Genomic DNA, 14,611 nt, shown 5'->3' on the forward strand with positions numbered 1-14,611 from the left:
CAAGTTGGGACCACATTGAATTTTTTAAAAAAGGTAGGACGTACTTGAACATTGTCCCCCTAAAGAGGGACCAAAAGAGGTATTAAGCCTATATATATATATATATATATGACAACAAATTAAACACACCGAAAATCATATTTCTATAAACTAAATGACTACATAAGTTTTAAATGATTCAAGAACAAACCACAAACATCCAGTTCCTCCCCAAAATAACTCCTATAAAATCTGACATGTAGAAACCTCAATTTTTAGTCAAAAATCAACTATAGCTTTTTCATTTTATCACATTACAATTCAACATCAAATACCAACTCGTTATAACTAATGCATTCAACAAGTAATCATTGCAGATCCTATCAATATCAAACAACACACATTCAATAGAATTCGCATCAGTAACTTAATATACCAAATTCATCAATTTCAAATCAAATCAAGCATGCAACACAATATACTAAATCATTAACAACATAAAAAAGGAGTAGTTAGCTTTATTTACCTTACAAAGAACCTAATTGCTCTACAAGAGTTAAGATCACTCCACCAGCTTAAAGAACTCTATCTGCACCTACAACTCACAGAAACATGATTTGTACACCATTAGAACTACTGCTTTGCAAAGAGTCTTATAGAAGACTCAAATCGGCACATGAAAAAACACTACGGTTCACAAGCAAAGGAAACGAGATCGACCAAAGAAAAAAAATAGAATCTAACTCAATCTTTTATATAAACTAATCAAGTAAACTTAAAGATCTTGCCGTTGTGATCACTTAAACGGTCTCTGGTCTTCAAACAAATTAACACAAGAACTCCTAAAGAGAAGTGAGAAAACTAAAAAAATGATTTATAAAAATAATGTGTTTTAAAATAATGAAACTCGTTTTTAACCAAACTATTTATATTAAAATAATTGAGTCTCCTCACTTCTAAACTATCATCATTTTTAAAATACTATTTTTCGAGTAAATACACAATATAATACCTTTATATATATATATATATATATATATATATATATATATATATATATATATATATATATTCTAAGATCTTTTTCTGAACTTAACAAATATAATAAATTGTTTAACTATAATAAAATAGTTGTACATATTTCTATTTTAGTTAATTCTCACTTCATCTAAGGTAATAAATACATGTTTAAACTATTTCAGTTTAAAATTTAACAGTATAATACGAAACAAAATAATAAATTGTTGAAGTTTTAAAAGAACAATTTTATTTAGACTCGAGACATGAAAACAAAAAACTGATGGAGTATTTTGGTAGTATATTTATTCTAGGTTAATTGATTTTCTATTTATGCTAGTTTAATTACTATAACTAAATACTTATTCCAAAAGTAACTAGAACCGTAACGATTCTTATCCCACAGCATAAAAATAGCTTTGTTTCGAACATAAATAAACTACTTCCTCCATCCCAGTGGTATTTTCCAAATCACTTTTCAATAAAAATATAATAAGAATTCTAACATCTTATTTTTAATATTTTCAGATCGAAAAATAGTTTTAGATTCGAAAGACATCTTTTAAATACCCATCCAAAACAAAAGAAAGAAATTTTGAGAAGAAGATAATTTTAGATTTAAAATGACTTTCCAAAATACTTGGTTCAAAATTTTGTCTTTTTATATTTTAGAACACAAAAACTGAAATATAAAAAAAAAATTATGAAACAAGCATTTTGAAGGATATTTCAGATAAAAAATATTTTTCGGAATATCCTGTTTTGAATCTTTTTAATTCTAAAATATATTTTCAAATAAAAAAAAATACCGCAAAACAAGATGCGATTCCTGTTTGTCTTAGCTCAAAATGGAAGGGTTGGTTGAACCGAGAAATAGAATTAAGAATATCAATGGAGGCCGGCTCTAATGTATCCAAAGTTATATAAAAATGAAAGTTTTGCATAAAAGTTATTTTTAGGAAGAGACAAAAAAGTTGAATGTGGGTGTGGAGTTAGGCTTTTGACTTTTACTGATGGGTAAAATTAGAATTTCTTAATTAAGGAGGTGCAGGAAGAAAAAATGGAGGTGCTGGAAGACACATCTTTTTTATGTCTTGAAAATTTCTAAAAGGCTAAAGTTGGGCCTGAAGAAGATCACACGAATATTTGTTTGTGGGACATGGGTGATTTCACAAAGTTTATAATTTTCTCGGCAATTCTTTCTTTGCTAGGAGGATAGAAAGGGACTGAGAGAAAGAAAAAACAAGAAGAAAGAGGCAAGAAGTGAGGAGAAAAGGAAAAATACAAAATTATGTGTATTAAAAATAAATGAGTAATAACGTAAAAGATTTGCTAAAAACAATATAAAGCATGTTATATCTTTTACAAATCCGTACACCATATAAGTTCCAAATGTAATTAATTATTTATTGTTTACTAAGAGATGAGTCGGATAAGAGAAGAGATAAAATCTCCTTTAAAAAATAGTTTACAAAGTATGGTGAAGTTAAATATTTTCACGTGCGTTAAATATTAAACCGTTATTTTAGAGAAGTGTTTTTCTTTTTTATGGTAAGATAACAAAGATCTGTGTACTAGGAATATCTAGCGGTTGTTGTTAACGTGTCAAAAGAGGATTTGTGGAGTTGAGATTTCCTTGTCCAATCCTCCTAGCTACGACTGACTAACTTCTTTCTTCAGATTCTGGACCGCAATAAAACACAACTTATAATTTGGAAGAATCTAGACACATTGCTTTTCAAAAACTCCAACTTCAATTATTTTGTACGTGAAATTGAGCCAAGAAAATAAAATAGAGAGAGCGAAATGAATTAAAGTGAGTGTGTGTACTAAGTTTGAGGCAGGAAACGAAAGGAGATGAATATTATTTTTTGCGAAACCTCAAATGAAAACATTATCACCATACCACAAATAGTGTTGGAGACGTGGTCACTCTTGTTGCCTGTCATCAACTATTACACCACATCCACACCCTTGTTAAATTATAGGTGGTTTTCCCATTCTATCATGATTTTGGTAAACTCTTCCATAACATATTCAACACTACCACTATCAACATTCTAAACCAAACCACCACCAAGGTAACACTTTTCACCAATGGCTCAAACCATGTTGCTCATGTCTAGTGTCTCTAGCAGCCACTCCCTGGGTTTGAAGAAAGAACTTTTCCAACAATTGAGGCCTAAATTCTCTCAACTCTCGTTCAACCCTCTTCCATCATCATCTTCTTTCTCTTCTTCACCTCGTACATTCACAACTCTCGCCCTCTTCAAATCAAAGACCAAGGCCCCTCCTGCCAAGACCAAGGTACTCAAACGAAACTTGTGTCTTGTCTAATCTAATACTTTGTTTTCAGAAAATTGAATTTTGTTTCACGAGATTTACGTCGTGTGTTTCATTAATTCAGGTTACAAAGCCAAAGGTTGAAGATGGTGTCTTTGGCACTTCCGGAGGGTTTGGTTTTACTAAGCAGAACGAGCTCTTTGTGGGTCGTGTTGCCATGCTTGGTTTTGCGGTGAGTCGAATAAATAAACATAAACTCTAGAACGGTGGCATGATGTGATACTTTTTGTTTCTAATGCACTTGACAATTGAGACTCTATTTTGAGTTAGGAAGATTTATAAAAAAAATGTAGTATATGCTGAAGAAAGAAACATCTAGTGTAAAACAGGGTCTGTGAAAAATGATTCTGAAATTGGGTTGTGTTGTTTGTTTAAGTAGACCTTAAAAGATTAATTCAATTTTGTAAAACTGATTCTTATACTGTGTTAAAAATGAATTTTGAGACTAAGTCAATATGAAAAAGGTGGTTTGTAAAATGAGTTTGATTTTTACTGGACGTGGTGATTCCAAGATTATTGGAGGCAGAAGCATTAAGAAACGTTTGTGCAGGCATCATTGTTGGGTGAAGCAGTAACTGGGAAAGGAATTCTTTCACAATTGAATCTGGAAACAGGAATTCCCATTTACGAAGCAGAGCCCCTTCTTCTGTTTTTCATCCTTTTCACGCTGCTGGGAGCTATTGGAGGTTTAGGTGACCGTGGCAAATTTGTCGATGACGAACCCAACACCGGAGGTGTCATTCCTGGAGGAAAAGGCTTCAGAGAAGCACTTGGTCTCGGTTCAGGTACCTCACTTTCGAAACAAACAATGTTGTTCCATTTCTGAGTTCTTAACATTATACAAGAGTAAAAGATGGGTTATTTTTCAGGTCCTTTGTTTGGATTCACGAAAGCTAACGAGCTATTTGTGGGAAGATTGGCTCAATTGGGATTCGTTTTCTCTTTGATTGGAGAGATTATTACTGGGAAGGGAGCACTCGCCCAGCTCAACATCGAGACTGGAGTACCGATCAACGAAATCGAACCCCTTGTGTTGTTCAACGTTCTTTTCTTCTTCGTCGCAGCTTTGAATCCTGGAACTGGCAAATTCGTTACTGACGAGGAGGATGATTAGAGAATAGCTATTTTTCTTTCTTTATATCTGTTGAAACAAAACTTCGTTCTTCATCTATCATCAATGCATTCAGTTCACAACAAACAAATCATTACACTTTTTTCTAATCTGTTTTACCATATTATATCCTACTTCCCTTTTACCTGTCACACACATATTACACGTGTCAGCAAACAAGCTTACCGGTGTGGGAATTAATTAACCGTTGTGTCGGCGCAACTAGGAAACTAAGAAAACATAAATAATCTGTTTTGTTTGTTTTTTGGCACACGCAGTAGATATTAATAATGCTTGGTTCGCCGCCTCGTCCGCGGTCCATAAATCAAACAAAATCACTTGCATCATGGGCGGTAGCATTAGCATATAAAATTTCTATAATAATTTTATTACAAAACAATTAAAGAGAAGTAACTAAATAGTTTGACGAGTGAAAAAATATATATACACACACAACGAAGATTAGAAAGCGAAAAATGTGAAGAACATGTTAAATTTCATATATTTTCTCACCTTCGTTTTAACATGTACTTAACAAAAGCAACTACCAAAAGAAACCCTGTCTTACGATAAGAAATAACTTAACGAGAATGGTCCCGCGTCTTATTCTAGTCTAATTACGAATTTAGTTTTAAATTAAGAAACATAAGTGAATAAATGTATTTTGCAAAGGCTAAAATAGTTGATTATTTATAAGATGTAAAAGGAAAATGTTTCTTTAACAATTTTTTTTTATAATTTATTTATAATCCTCACATGGTGACTTGTGACTGGACTGCTTTAAATATTTTTTTCAAAATAAATTCAAACAGATTAATAAAACAGTCGCCAGACGTATTAGATCCAACGTAAAAATGTCTATTACATCACAAATTTTCTAGTTTAAACGTAGGACAGAAAAGGTCTTTACCATGATTAAGCAAATATGTAATTAACGCAGGAAGAAACAGATGGAGGGTGATTTCACTTGGATCCCAGACCGGTATTCTTGGTGTTTTAATTATGCTATCCTTTTTTATTATATAAAAAAATTATTTTTACCTTCGGTTTTAATGATTATATAATGTTTTAATTTTAGTTTTTGCAACAATAATACTAATTCATGACCCTAATTAATTATAATGGACACAATTACGTGCGTAGTGGTAAAAGATAGAAAAGATAGCATATGTTTAGTCTTTCATGCATTAATTGTAAATATAAAAAGTGTTAAATATATTCTAAATATGATTTGTAAAATTTAAAAAATGACCATTTGATTGTATAATTAATAGATAAATGAATATTGTATATAAAAAAATGAAACCTCTTAAGGAATGTTTAGAAGGACGTGTGAATTGGTGTGGGTAGAGTCAAAGTGGTGGTGGACTCTATGAGGGACACGAACCTGCATAACCATAACTTCCAACAAGGCAGTTTCTTTCCTTCTTCCTCTGCTTATTATTAACTTCTCTTTCTCTTTCTCATTCTCATTCGCTCATTCCATTCATCTCAAAAATGGAGAATTCCGTGTTTAACAAAAAATCACAAGTTCATCACAATCCAACTTCCTCCTCCTACACCTATTCCTGCTCTTCTCAGAGGGATGTCCGCTACAGGTTCTTTTTCAATCTCATTTTGCTTTTCTTTTTCTTCTCTTTTTTTCTTTCACAATAATTGCAATATGATATTTGCTTCTTTCCTGACAAATACCTGGTAGGTCATTTTTCAAGTCTGAATGACTGCAAACCAGTTGCTGATTGATTTCCTTTCGTATATATTTTCGGATTCTTTAGGGTTAATGTTTCTTTCCTTTAAGTGTGGTTGGATTTGTTTCTCTTTTTGGGGTTGTTGCTACGAAAAATTAACATACTAACATGGTATCTAATTCACCTTTTTCATGGAAAAGGTTTTGGTTTTTAGTATGTTTTGAGTGCCCACAGTATTTTCGGGGATAGTCAAATACTACCATCTAAAAGGGTTGACTTTTCTTAATAGATGTTCTTCGTGTACACACACAAAGATTAAACTCCTGATCGCGCACAAACTTGAGAAAAATTTTAATCGAATTGTTTATTTGGAATCTCTATACAATTTGAACACGACTATCCAGGTTCTTCACCTCTAATTTTTCCCTTAAATCCACTCAAATCAATTTTCCGAATCCATCTTCAAAATCAAACACACCCTAAATTATCTTGGTAAAAAAACTGATGTAAATTATGTCTTTCACCAATTTGAAAGATAGCCAATATGGAAGGGTCTGTTTGCTGAAAAGCAACGAGACCAATTTTTCAGTAAACTGTGGCAAAATTTTACCTTGAGTTGTAATAGTGTGCTATGGTCAAATCTGCCTCTTCTACTTTTCTTTCTTTCTTTTGACCATTTCACAGATACTTGGTGGGCGATGATTGGAATGGTCCAATACGAATGAATTTTTGAATTCTTGTTTTTGCAGTTGTGGCACTTGCGGGTATGAGCTGAACCTATCCTCCTCTAACAGGAGCATATCGTCCATCGGTTCAAAATATGGGAAATCCATAAGGCGAGGTATTATATCATTCTTCAACGTTGATGACAGCAGATTCACCCATGCTGATGAAATTGAATGTGCCCCATTTCTTGCCAAGCACTCGTGGGGTTTGTTCCGCAAAAAAACGAAGCTTCTCTGTCGCAAGTGTTGCAACCATGTTGGATATGCCTACAATGATCACACTTCATCGTCTTTTCCCCTCCTTGCAAACGGAGCCCAACCATCAGCTGCCACCGAAGCCTCAAGTCGAATGAAATATGACATTCGCATTCGTGCCTTGCAACCTTCATCTCAAGAATATGGAATCACCGTGTCAGCTTGACATTTTAAATACGGTGTAAAAATTGTTCCATTCCTTACCACATAGTAGTAATGATCACTGACTACAAGAAGGTTGTGGTTTCTTTTTTTCTTTTTGAGGTGTGACTTCAATATTCATACAGGCAAAGTTCTGTCTTTGCCTTTTTCAAGTGTGTTGTATATAAAAGGTGTAGCTGTTGGATTTTGGAATGTAAAATGCAATTGGCAAAATAACTGAGACATGGCATTTATTGGTGTGATACCTGGTAAATCACGAGTTATTTTCTAGCTTTGAATTGTCAGATTTCAAGAATTGATGATTATATTATATTTTATATTGTATACTATGAATATATTGTTGATATACAATCGTATAATATAGTATTATTTTTGCAAACTCAGTTCAATGTCATAAATGGATGCATGACTTTGGGTAAACGCCAAAAGTAAAATTCAATATAAAGATAGTTTGAATAATGATATCATATTCATATCAATTTAGACATTTAGACGCTGGTAATTGGGTCAGCCACTTTCCCTTATATATATATATATATATTTTTTAGTATAAGTATTTTTTTTAAGTATAAGTTCTTCATATAAAAATTTGACTCTGCATTCATACAGTAAATGTTTATAGAATTTTCAACTCATTTAAATTTTTAACTGTCTCTCTAGTAAGTTGAGTTTTACCACTTTTACTAATCTAATTGTGTTTGGTCTTATCACAACACCACGACATACTTTTATCAGTTAGATACTGAGATAAATCAGAGTTATCCATATAAAAAGCTTCGTACTACTTTTAAGATAAAACTTTAAGGTTTAATGTTTGTTAGTCTTGTTCTTTCTATATATCATTCTACTTTTTTTATTTTATTTATATCATTCAACTACAATGAATTTTGAATAAAAAATAAAGTACAATGATATTTTTTTTTTTCAAAGTGATTTTGGGTGATGCTCCTTCTTCGCCCTTCAATCAACTTCTCATGAACATTGTGTGCATCTTGTGTATGGGTTATGAGTGAATTTGAAATGTTCAAATATCTTAGGTTGATTTATGTTATTGGGAGACAATTTCTGAGTAACCCTCATAAAATGAAGTGAAAGTGGGCTGGCTTTATGGGCTACCAATTTAATTCTTGAAACGGTACCTAAAATAAAGAGGGTTACTTCCTACACCACCACACATTTCTTTCTGTACCATCACACTTTTTTTAAATTTCAAAGTTATCCTTTGTATTTTAAAATATCCTACACCTCCTCCTTTTCTCTTGAACGGATGTCGACATCCGTTGAAGAAAAAATTCTTCGACGGATGTGCCACATCCGTTTAGTTTTTTTTTTAAGTTTTTAGTTTTTTTAAGTTTTTAAATTAATATATAAATATTATTTAATTTTTTTTAAAATTATTACTTAATTATTTATAAATTAATTTTATTTTATTTAATAAAATAATTACTATTAATTTAATTTATGTATTATTATTTTAAATAATAATTAAAATACTTTTTAAAAATTTATTAAAACGGGATACCGACGTGGTAACATCCGTGAAGTTTTTTTCTTTTTAAAGTTTTTAGTCTTTTATTTTATTATATTTTAAATTAATATATAAATATTATTTAATTTTTTAAAATTATAATTTAATTAATTATAAATTAAATTTATTTTATTTAATAAAATAATTATTATTAATTTAATTTATGGTTAAATATGTTTTTAGTCCTTAAACTATTGGCCGTTTCTGGTTTTCGTCCCTCTTTCAAAGTAAGGTACAATTTGATCCTCATTCTTTTCAAAACGTTCGTTTTAGTCCTTGAAAACTAAACACTGTTTAAAAATTTGGTCCTCATTTAGCAACAAATGAGGACTAAAACCAAAATTCCGAGGACTAAAACGAACGTTTCGAAAAGAATGAGGACCAAATTGTACCTTACTTTGAAAGAGGGACGAAAACCAGAAACGGCCAATAGTTTAGGGACTAAAAACATATTTAACCCTTTAATTTATGTATTATTATTTAAATAATAAAATAGTTTTTAAAAATTTATTAAAATGGATGTGGTAACATCCATGAAGTTTTTTCTTTTTAAATTTTTAATTTTTAATTTATTATATTTTAAATTAATATATAAATATTATTTAATTAATTTAAAATTATTACTTAATTATTTATGAATTTATTTTATTTTATTTAATAAAATAATTATTATTAATTTAATTTATATATTATTATTTAAATAATAATCAAAATAGTTTTAAAAATTTTATTAAAACGGATGTAGCAATCCGTTAACGGATGTCGTCACATCCGTTGAAGATTTTTTTTTCTTTTTAAATAAAAATAAAAAATTAAAATACAAAATATGTGAACGGACGGATGTCAACATCCGTTGAAGGTGAAACGGATGTTGACATCCGTTTTGGAGAAGGGAAAAATTAGTATGGAGTGGTGCAGGGAGCATTCGGTGGTGGTGCAGGAAGCAACTGCCTAAAATAAATGAAAATTACTCCTTAAAATTATAGCCATATGATAATTCAATATTAGTCCATAATTATAAAGATTTTATTGTATTTGATATTTTTAAAGTTATACTTATGCTGATTGATATAGTATTATAGTAAGTTTATATACAATGTAAATTTTATCGACCAATATTTTTATTTTACTTTAAATATCTTTTCCAATTTTATGGAAATGAAGTAATAAAATGATAATTGTCTTAATATATTTGAAATAAATGTATGAGATCAATTTTAGCGGTTTCTCACGTGTATTTTTCATGGAAGTCAATCTAACTCGAGACTCGTGGGATATTTTTGCTGGTAAAAGACTCGTTGGACTTTTATAAATAACAAAGTTTTTCCTTTAAATATTTAGTCTAAATGTTTATCCCTTTAGACTTGATTCCAAATTATTGATTAAAAAATATAAAATTAAATTTTATACTAATTTATAAGTTATAACAAAGTATTTATTACCCTTGGACATTTTTAACCGAACATAATGCCTCTAAGGTCTAAAAAAATATGTGAAATGAAATTCAAAATATTATGAATGATATTTTTTTAATACATTATTTTTTTAAATATATTTTCATATTGTGTTGACTTTTTAAATGAACAACTAAAAATATCTTGTATTTTTAAGAATAGAAACAAAAACAGCATATTGTATTATTACAGTTAAAAAAAAAAAGTGGTGCATCAGATTAAATCCCTTTATATTCAATTCTCATCCAAACTAACAGATAATGTAGGAGTTTGGGTCTTTTGCAGGCACTAAATCCTCCTTCGATTACCAAGTTCTTATCACTATAACTTCATCTTTTCAATCCATCATCAAACGTAAACATTATCCTTGAAATGTAGTAAAAGTAACCAAAATTCGATGCCCTTCTATCGATATTCCTTTTTTTATTCGAAAAATGAGTATATATTCTGCAGTAAATATTCTTAATCGACATCCTAATTTGTCTGCAAAACATATAATTGTAAGATTTGTTGGAGGTATATTGTGTTGTTTATTAGAATATTTAATAAGATTTGGGCAACAAATAGTATGGAATGTTTTGAAGGTTTGAAGATAGAAGGGTGGTGACTGAGGTGGCATTTCACATGGGGTGTTATTGTTGTAACTTTGAAACGAAATTGACAAGAAAGTGAGAAGTGAAACCAAAACAGATAAACCAATAGGGACAGACTGGAGGTTGTCAACAGGGTCATATGTCCCTACTCCAATTTCTCATTATTCATCTTTCACCAATCATATTTTCACACATTTCACATTTATTTCATACACATCCTAACATAAAATGGTCATTAATAATAGTAAAAATCTCTCACAACCAAATTTAATTTACAGAACATATATAATTGTATATAATTGTGTGTATTTAGTTGGCCAATTCCACATAAACTCAAATTTCTTAGTTTCAAAAGGAATGCCTAGTTGTTTGGTCGCAAGAATCTAAGCCTAACTCGGCAAAAACATACTCATCAGATACGCCTATATCATTGGACCATTTTTATATATGAAATACGTGTAATACCGATTTTGATTTATATATAAAAAAAGAAGAAGAAGAAGCATGAAGAAATGAGTTGTTAATTGAAGCATTAGTGAAAAAAAGATAATTGGATAGAAAAATATGGAAAACAATAAAGAGCATGAGATTTAAAAGAAAAGGTATACCTAATTTGATTCTAAACGTAGTGATAAAGCAATATATGTCCGTGGTGCATTATAGAGAGTAATAAAAATGATATAATAATTTCGTATGATGGAAATGGTGCCACATTTCGTGGATTTCCCAATCTAACGAGCTTGTTGGTTTTTAGTTGGGTGAGGATTGGATCGTGTCTTGTCATTTTCTTGTGCTGGGAATAAAGCTTTTCTGCTTGAGCTCGAGCCCCTTGTAATATGTTGTGGTCCTGATGTGGCAAATTCATGACCCCACCCCCAATGCCATCGATCACTCGGGGACAAAATGGCCTTGTGTAGGGCACCCATCACACCACTAAGCAAATTATAAGGGCCTAATCGGACAAGCACACATGCACCATCACTTGCGTCGGAAAAAAACATTTATATATGTAACCCAGATTCATCATTATTATTTCCTACTTAGTTTTTATAAAATGTTTTTTCCAGTCTTGTTTATTAAAGGGTACCCATTAGTGGTATTTAGAAAACTGGGAACAAGACATTCTCCCCCTAAGACAACTATAAGACAAGTACTGTAACACAATGTTGAAGGGCCCTTATGCTTCATTGTTTCCCACTACGGGTACCTAACATGAGGATGACTTAGTTTTATGGAGAGAATTCTCAATTCTCAATTCTTCTTCTTATTTTTTTAACTATATAACTCTCAAAACCAAACCATTTTCAGCAAACCCTTTTACAGCCTGTACTGTCATTAAAAACCGAAAACGATTACAAGAAGAAGCGAAAGCATATTTTTAGATGGTAAGAAAGAAAGAAAGGGAATTTTGAGTATGATGTAACTTTACAGTGCAGACTGCAAAGTGAAGAAATGGTGTTGTTGTTTATGAGGCTTTATTCGATGGTCGTTTTCCTCTTTGTCAGAGTCCTCATCCAACCACCCTTTCTCACCTTCACTCCATCCACGTGGCACACACCGCCACTCTTCTTCCACCGTATGAGCTGGAACATGTGCCCTATACGCTTTCGCCACCTAAACGCCTCACGTGACTTCCCGTGCTCTATCACGCTCTTCTCCCTGTTTTCGTTCTTCCACGACACCTTCCTGTTGCACTTCTCTAGGGACACCTTCTTCGACACTCTGCTCTTTTCCCACGATGCCACCCCGTTCTCTTCAAACTTGATTGAGATGAACGACTCTGCAAAGTTTTTTTTTTATTATTATTAAAGTCATTCCACATCCAAAAGATAAAGAAAAAAATGATAAAAAAAATAGCTTTTTTTCTTTCATACACTTTACTCTCATACTCTAACCTTTGCTTTCCTTACTTTTTCGTTTCTGCTATGGTAGTATTCTCCTACAGTTCCACCTAACCAAACTCATAATTTTTGGTACATAATAATAATAATCTCGTTATAAATGTTTTTGTTTGTACTAAATCAAGGAAGTACTATGCTGCCGACGGGTTGAATCGAACCTCTATATAAAACGTATCTGGCTATTTTTTCACTATACGTGAGTGAAAAATGGAGATAAAAAAACAGTTAACGTTGTTTGGTGATGGTTTTGATAAAGATGAATGCTATATTGGGGGATTAGTTATGTGGCCTAACTCCTCATCAAATCCAGAGAATAGAGCATGATCTTGGAAAAATAATTTTTCAGTGTCATGATGCTCTTGGCGTATGCATCTGACAGCATATGCCACGCCAAGAGGAAAAGAATGACACACAACAGAACACAACACAGCCCAAAGCCTTCAACTCCTCTCCCTCTGTCTTATAGCACTCTTATCGTTGTAGCTACGCTTTTTGACCTTAATTTCCTAATCATCACACAACGTAATCTTCCACATGAAGACACGCAAACATGCACTGATAATTCTCCACCAATAATGAAAGCAATTCATCAACGTTCAACTCTCACCCATGGACACTACAAGTGGAAAAATATCCCTACTGCGACTGATTACCAATTATGATCACGGCACATCACCCGATTAACGGAGAAGGAGATAATAATTAAGAGATAATTATAATTGCAATTCCAAGCATTCCACATTAATTAGGTATCTATGACTGGTAAGATAACGAAGGTAAAAGTGAATCGGGATGTATTGATTATTACCTTCTGGACTGGGAGAGACATCATCATAGTCATTGTCGTAGTCATGGTTGTGAGATTTCCAGTGGTGGGATTCGTGGCGAGTGAAGAGAGAGCCGAAAGCAAAGATCTTGTGAATGGAAGAGGGTGGTTTTGTGTCTGTGGAAGTTTGAAGCCTGTGGGAAGATTTGGAGGAAGAAGAACGGTGGTGGTGGTGGCGGTGGCGGTGGTGGTGGCGGTGGTGGCCTTGTTTTGCAGCGAGGAGGAGGAGCCTCTCATTCAAGCAGAGGGGGCAGACCCCAAGAAGAACTTGTCTGGGATGGAAATAGCAGAACGATTTTTCTTCTCTGTAGGCATTATTTGTAATATTGTTCATGGTTGAATTGAAAAACACTTGGGAATGGGGAGAGAAGGTGGGTGGAGTGAAGAAGGTGAACGAATTTAGAAAGATAGAAGGAATTGTTGAGAATATATATGGTGGAAAAGTGAAACTAAATGGAAGATCATCAACATGGCCCACCAACACAACATTCATCAATCTAAACAATGTATGCAATGTGAATAGTGTTGTGTTTTTTTAGTACAAATACTGGGTAATGTTTCTACACTACAACAAATTCCTACTTAGTAATCACCTTTTTTTCAATAAAAAAAGTAATCAGCTTTTTTTTTTTGTTAAAGCTAAGCTTTTTAGGTTTTAATCTTGAACCTAGTCCCATTTTCTTTTACAAAATATTCTCTTGTGCTTATCACTGTAAAACTCAAACCCAAATGACTTTTTTACATATTTATTTGCTTTTCAGAAAGTTTAAAAGTTAAATAACGAACAGTATTTTGAAATTGGAAAGTAAATTCACCTGCTATTTTCTGAATCAGGAATGTTACTTTTTGCTTTCTTAAAAAAACGAAGCAATTAAATTTACAATTAAATATATATGTTTGATGAACGCACACAAACACAAAGATATAATAGATACATGATAAAAATGAAATGTATTTCAAACCTTTTAGGCAAAATTTCGGAAATGAATTGTATGATAAAAACAACAGTATTTGAAATGTAAACTCGTT

At 31.9% G+C, this 14,611-nt stretch overlaps 3 protein-coding genes across 3 annotated transcripts; 2 read left to right on the plus strand and 1 right to left on the minus strand.

Moving 5' to 3' along the window:
• Positions 1-2,999: 2,999 nt before the first annotated feature.
• NPQ4 (Chlorophyll A-B binding family protein) lies at positions 3,000-4,560 on the plus strand. Its single transcript, XM_047325398.2, has 4 exons — positions 3,000-3,303; positions 3,404-3,511; positions 3,890-4,124; positions 4,209-4,560. The coding sequence occupies exons 1-4, from the start codon at positions 3,094-3,096 to the stop codon at positions 4,451-4,453; spliced, it is 798 nt and encodes a 265-aa protein (XP_047181354.1). The 5' UTR covers positions 3,000-3,093; the 3' UTR covers positions 4,454-4,560.
• Positions 4,561-5,786: 1,226 nt separating this feature from the next.
• On the plus strand, positions 5,787-7,558 carry LOC124847815 (uncharacterized protein At4g08330, chloroplastic-like). Its single transcript, XM_047325386.2, has 2 exons — positions 5,787-6,048; positions 6,888-7,558. Exons 1-2 carry the CDS (start codon positions 5,948-5,950, stop codon positions 7,282-7,284), a joined length of 498 nt encoding a protein of 165 aa, XP_047181342.1. The 5' UTR covers positions 5,787-5,947; the 3' UTR covers positions 7,285-7,558.
• A 4,451-nt stretch (positions 7,559-12,009) lies between these two features.
• On the minus strand, positions 12,010-13,990 carry LOC124847814 (uncharacterized). The gene is made up of 2 exons (XM_047325385.2): positions 13,565-13,990; positions 12,010-12,635 (listed from the first exon to the last, which is right to left on the minus strand). The coding sequence occupies exons 1-2, from the start codon at positions 13,914-13,916 to the stop codon at positions 12,331-12,333; spliced, it is 657 nt and encodes a 218-aa protein (XP_047181341.1). The 5' UTR covers positions 13,917-13,990; the 3' UTR covers positions 12,010-12,330.
• Positions 13,991-14,611: the final 621 nt, after the last annotated feature.

Source organism: Vigna umbellata, chromosome 2, assembly GCF_029865625.1.
Source record: "Vigna umbellata cultivar VRB3 chromosome 2, Vumbellata_1.0, whole genome shotgun sequence".
NCBI classification, from domain to species: Eukaryota; Viridiplantae; Streptophyta; class Magnoliopsida; order Fabales; family Fabaceae; genus Vigna; species Vigna umbellata.